This window comes from Berghia stephanieae, chromosome 9 (genome assembly GCF_034508935.2).
Source record: "Berghia stephanieae isolate SIO BIC M18660-M18661 chromosome 9, UCSD_Bste_1.3, whole genome shotgun sequence".
NCBI classification, from domain to species: Eukaryota; Metazoa; Mollusca; class Gastropoda; order Nudibranchia; family Aeolidiidae; genus Berghia; species Berghia stephanieae.
This window is the reverse complement of record NC_088368.1, coordinates 5000469-5006148: the sequence shown is the minus strand read 5'-3', so window position 1 is coordinate 5006148 and position 5680 is coordinate 5000469. Positions and strand designations below refer to the sequence as shown.

General features: G+C 35.9%; 1 protein-coding gene across 1 annotated transcript; it reads left to right on the top strand.

Moving 5' to 3' along the window:
- The first annotated feature begins 82 nt into the window (after window positions 1-82).
- LOC144979285 (uncharacterized) lies at window positions 83-5472 on the top strand. Its single transcript, XM_078925905.1, has 2 exons — window positions 83-216; window positions 3493-5472. Exon 2 carries the CDS (start codon window positions 3498-3500, stop codon window positions 5118-5120), a length of 1623 nt encoding a protein of 540 aa, XP_078782031.1. The 5' UTR covers window positions 83-216; window positions 3493-3497; the 3' UTR covers window positions 5121-5472.
- Window positions 5473-5680: the final 208 nt, after the last annotated feature.

Genomic DNA, 5680 nt, shown 5'->3' with positions numbered 1-5680 from the left:
GTTCTCACTACAGACGGGGGTTTGTTATTGAAATAAAAATAGAACGATTGTCATTGGCAGAAAGTTCAGGTCACATGAAAAGTGTGGCTTTAATCATATTTAGATCTTTATCAATATTAATATTATGTAATTTTGAGTTGTCAGTCGACAATAGTATGTATTTCAATTACTGTTGATGTCTGGCTACTGTTTTGAGACCTTTTTCAATAAGCAGAGGTGATTAGTTGTGCTTACGTGTGAGAATGGATTTTAGATATTTTATGTGATCCATTTTCTGAAGCGGTTTTATCTCGGGATGAACTTAGTGCTGAAAATGGAATGTTTGCCTCGAACATGAACATAGGTGTTCGTGTCTCTTCGTCCGATATAAATAACAATGTGAAATCGAATGTAAGCTTCAATACGAAACAGATAAAATAAACGTTTCGGGTTTCCCATTTATCAACAAAACAGGATGAATGAAACACTATCGACGAATGAGATAATGTGGTAGTAGCGTTGTTAAGATGAATAAACAAAAACCTATTTTTCTGTTTTTGTTTATTCATCTTAACAACGCCACTACCACATTATCTCATTCGTCTGTAGTGTTTCATTCATCCTGTTTTGTTGATAAAGGGGAAACCCGAAACGTCAATTTATCTTTATTTCGTATATTAAATTGAAGCTTACATTCAATTTCACATTGTTATTTATTTCTTCGAGCTTCGAGCAGCACCATGTACATTACCCAGTAATCTTCGTCAGTTAATGTAGAGCTTATGGTCGATATACTTTTCCTTCTGGGCTGCTTTGATTACTGTTTATGGAGAGGCTTCGGATGGGAACAATACAGATAATGGACGTTTCGGGTACAAACCCTTCATCGACGAAGATGTCCATTGTCTGAATTGTTCCCATCCTAATCCTCTCCACTATCACTCTTTCCTTTGTATCTTCACGATCGACGAAGAGTTTGTACCCGAAACGTCCATTGTCTATATTGTTCTCATCTCAATCCTCTCCATTATCACTATTTCGTTTGTATTATTACGATCCAAGGCTTCAAGCAGCCCTCATCGCTTTCTACTTTTGATTATTGTTGAGGTGACAATTTCCATGTCCGTCGTTCTTTTGCACATTGTCGGATTGTTCCATGACCTTGAATTGATTTTAACTGTTGGCCAACATGTCTGATGTCCCGTCTTAGTGTTATAACTATTGCTGTCCTTGACCTCTTTGTTTCTTTGTTCTTGAGATTGAAATTGTAAACCATCGCATTGTTGCGTAGAGTGTTATCATCTTGTCTTAGAATGTAGTGCTTTGGTAGAGAATACATTATATTAATTGCATTGCAAATTTTAAAAAATAATTCAAAGTTCGTATTTCCTGTCATGTTAATCCTAAATTACATTTCGGGACCTGATTCATTCCTGTCGACGTGCAATTGTTTTCAGGTCTGATTACCCACTCCTAATGGGCTCATTGTTGTAATGGAAATCTAAAAAAAAAATGACGCAAAATATTGTCCATTACAACAATGTTAAACTCGGCCCATAATTGGGGTAGTTACTAATGTTAGACCTGCATAATGTGTACACGTTGATTCAGGTTTAATACAATTTTGAGAGGGTCGATCACATATCAGTATATTTGATAACCCAGAACAATTATGGGCTTAATTTAACATTCTTATAATGGACAATATTTTGCCTTAGTTTGAAAGTATTTCAATAACAACAACGAGTCCCTTTCAAAAGGGGTTATCGGACATTAAAATGTGTACACGTTGATTTAAAATAACCATCAGGCTTTCTACGTTCTCCGAACGGAGATGTGGAAGGCTATCTGAATTCTTTCAGTATGTGTGCGTCACAGGGTATTGCAGCTGATTGGGGGGGATTTTAAAATGTCCGGACGTCACCTTATTATCCTTTTTTTTTTAAAAAAATTATGATAAACGTTGGAGTTCAATGGATAAAAATTTATTTTCTGCCGCATGCGAGTTTACTAAAAATAGAATTTGGTACGTAAAGTTATCCTGACCACAATGATAACTTTTTAATGTCAAATCTTTGATTTCGAGAATTAATCATTGTAAAAAGAAGAATAGGTACACTATATTTTGGTAAGAACAAATATAGTATTTCAGGTCGTTTGAAGAATGTGGTGATAAATAAGATTCTTGACATCCTCGTTTGAAGATTCGAACTCGTTTCCAAAAAGCGCTGCCAGGGTCACAATGCGGCATTTGAAACTCGTTCGAAATTACAAGCTTAGGAGTTCAAAAATCTTATAATTTTTATTCTTCGAGCATATTTTTGTTATTTGAAATTTATTTTTCTTTATTTTAAAATTCCCGATAAATTATCAATTTAATGCGATGGATCACATTTTATAACTCTCCCGCCATGCCCATCTGTTAGCGTGATGACTGACAGTCGTAAAAATGAAATAATCGTCAAAGTTGTACGTCACAATACAGTGCAAGCCACTCAATCGGAACAGCACCGTTACCTTCAAATCGTTCCCCTAAAGCAGGTGTTACAAATTCCCGATTTCGCCTGTGGCCTCCAATGAAACAACTTATCAAGACTACACATATCATTTGAAGTGGCTATATTATAATATAGAAATACAGAGGATACTAATTTTTGTTTGTAAGTTTTATTTTCCAGTCTTCGCTACGTTAAACTCGAATCATGTTACACAATAACCCATACATTTATAATCAACGCGGAATGCCTCGTCAAAAGAAAACCAATATTTGCCTATTTAGTTTCTCTCTCTCACTCGTGTAATCGTTTGTTGCTCACCAAGACTGGTAATTGGCTAAAGTATATACTTATTTTACAGGGAATGGGTGATATAGGCTCAATGCAATTGTTGTCAATTAACCAACTTTGCTGTTGTTGCGTTTTTGAAGCCACTGGATGACTCCATTCTTCTTTAATTTAATGATAAAATTCACATTTTTTTACTTGGAAAAGAAAATTAACCTGAAAACTTTTACTGAGCGAGGCTCTGGTATTCTTCTATTTAACCAGCATGCGCTCAGATTAATCAATAACATTCATATCGTAAATATTCTGTCACACACACGTCTTTCCATTTAAGCGGATGATCCGATAAAGCGGCGCACCAATTACCGACTTTTACAGAATTATAAAAAGTGTGAATGCCATAGATGATATAATAAATAATCATATACTTGACTTATCGCCCCAAAATGGTATTATGTCGGGGTGAACCAAAATATATGTTTGTGATTTTAGAATTCAAATATTATAGAGGTTTGGATTTTAGTTTTTGTCACCTATTCATCCTGTTTCTATTGTTCTAAATAAAACACATAACATCGTTCTTATACAATACGTCAGGCGCGCACAACATACACACACATGTATATATATATATATATATATATATATATATATATATATATATATATATATATATATATATATATATATATATGATTTATAATTTATACTTTTTTCTTTTAATTTTCAGGCACAATGAATACCGACTCGCTTTTTCGTCAGCTAGGAGGGTGTGGCCTTTTCCAAACTCTTTTGACAGGATGTGTTTCATTGACGTATTTAGCATGTGCTTCCAGCACCGTATTCATGGCGTTTGGAGGCTACAACCCCGGATGGCGATGTTTAGACAACACAACATTCGGTATTGAAAATATCAAGAGCAAAAACAACGAGGAAGTGGGAAACTTTGGGAAGCGCGAGGAGCAGAATGGACCGCCATCGGATGACAGTGACGGATTCAACCAATCGTGTGGAGGATTTTCAGAATGTGGGCGTGTCGAATTCCACCCAGAATCCTCTACGATTGTTACCGAATTTGGACTGATTTGTGATCAGGCTTGGAAATCGTCATTGATTATTTCCCTGCAAATGGTGGGGGTGACAATAGGGACGTTATTGTCAGGTTATTTGAGCGATATTTATGGAAGAAAATATATATTATGCATCATGGGATTGGTTCATTCTGTGCTTTCCCTTCTCTCGGTAGCCTCGTCATCATGGGAAATGTTTGCAGCTATCCGCTTTTTTCTGGGCCTTTCTACTGGAATGGTGTTCAACACCTCGATTGTATACATGACAGAATTTGCCACTCCAAAATGGCGAACTGTCATGACTAGTTTGCCAATATGGTGTCTGGGCTGTTTTATATTCTCTGTCAGTGCTTTCTTCTTCAAAAACTGGAAAGAAATTCACATTTTTAACGGAGTACTTTCAAGTATCATCATTCTGCCTGTTTTGAAATGTCCTGAAAGTCTTCGATGGTTGATAGTTCACGATAAAGACGCAAAAGCCATGAAAGCTGTTTTCAGAATTGCCAAATTGAATAAAGTGGAGAAGGCTAATTTAGTTAGATTGAGACTTCCGATAATAAACGAAGAAACTCGCAAAAATAGAAACAGCAATTTCGTAAACTTTATCAGTATCTTTAGAAAAAGTGCTCTTGTTTATAGTTTTATTTTAGGCTTTTCCTCATTTCTGTCGCGTCTAATTTATTTCGCAACTAGTTTTGGGCTTGCTGCATTGCCAGGAGATATCTACATAAACAACATCATTGTCTACATCACAGAATTGCCGGCTAATGTGATCGCCTCTTTAGTCCCAAACTTGATTGGAAGGAAACCAACGGGGATTGCTATACATTTGGTCCAGGCAATCTCCATTTTTATCTTCGTTGCCTTAGATTTCTTTTCCACTGGAAGTGTAAAGACAATCGGCGTGTTGGTCTCTATCGTCGTAACAAGAATTTGTTGCGATATCGGTTATTTTATCATTATCATATGCACCAATGAGTTGTTTCCTACAGTCGTCAGAACAGCTGCTGTAGGTTGGATGCAATTCTTGGGCGGGATCGGAGGGATTTTATCTCCATATTTGGTGTTAACAACTGACGTCATACGCGTCTCCTTCCTTGTGATGGCTGTGTTAAGTTTGGTTGTTTGTGGTTTGTTTGTTTTTGTGCCAGAGACGTTGGGAAAAGATTTGACTGATAATTTGGAATGCAAACATTCTGATAAAACTGAAGGTGAAGATCTAGGAAACATTGACGTTACAATAAATATCCACGAGCCTGCATCAGCCGTCTTACCACAACCGGCGTGACTGATCTCATTTAACGTCAGGTTGTTGGTCTTTATTTCTGTACAAATACTCTTCAATAGTCGTAACTTCACTTCCTTCCTAATGACGCATGGTAACTTAGTAACACTGGCTCTAAACTATCGGAACAATGGCGGACGCCCGTGTGAAATATTTCTCCGGCGAGTACAAAAGGGTATCCAGAGGGGGAAAAAACCCATAAATTTGCTCAAGTTTTGACTTTTACATATTCTGATCACAAGGCATATGAAAAGTTCTATCCAGCATGAGAAATAAAAAGTAATGATTTTCTTTGTTTAGAACCAAGATGGCCGCCGTTGCCGGGCTGCGTGACATCAGACTATTGAATCGTATTGTCTTAACTTACGGGAGAGGGTTTTCTCTTGATGACAATACCAGGTTCTCGTTCGTCCGCGTCTGTAAAAATGTTCAATTCAATAATAATAATAATATAATAATAATAATAATAATAATAATAATAATAATAATAATAATAATAATGATAACAACAATAATAATAATAATAATAATAATAATAATAATAATAATAATAATAATAATAA

Bases quoted from the DNA above. Each gene is read 5' to 3' on its own strand.
- LOC144979285 (XM_078925905.1), top strand. From the start codon at position 3,498: ATGAATACCGACTCGCTTTTTCGTCAGCTAGGAGGGTGTGGCCTTTTC.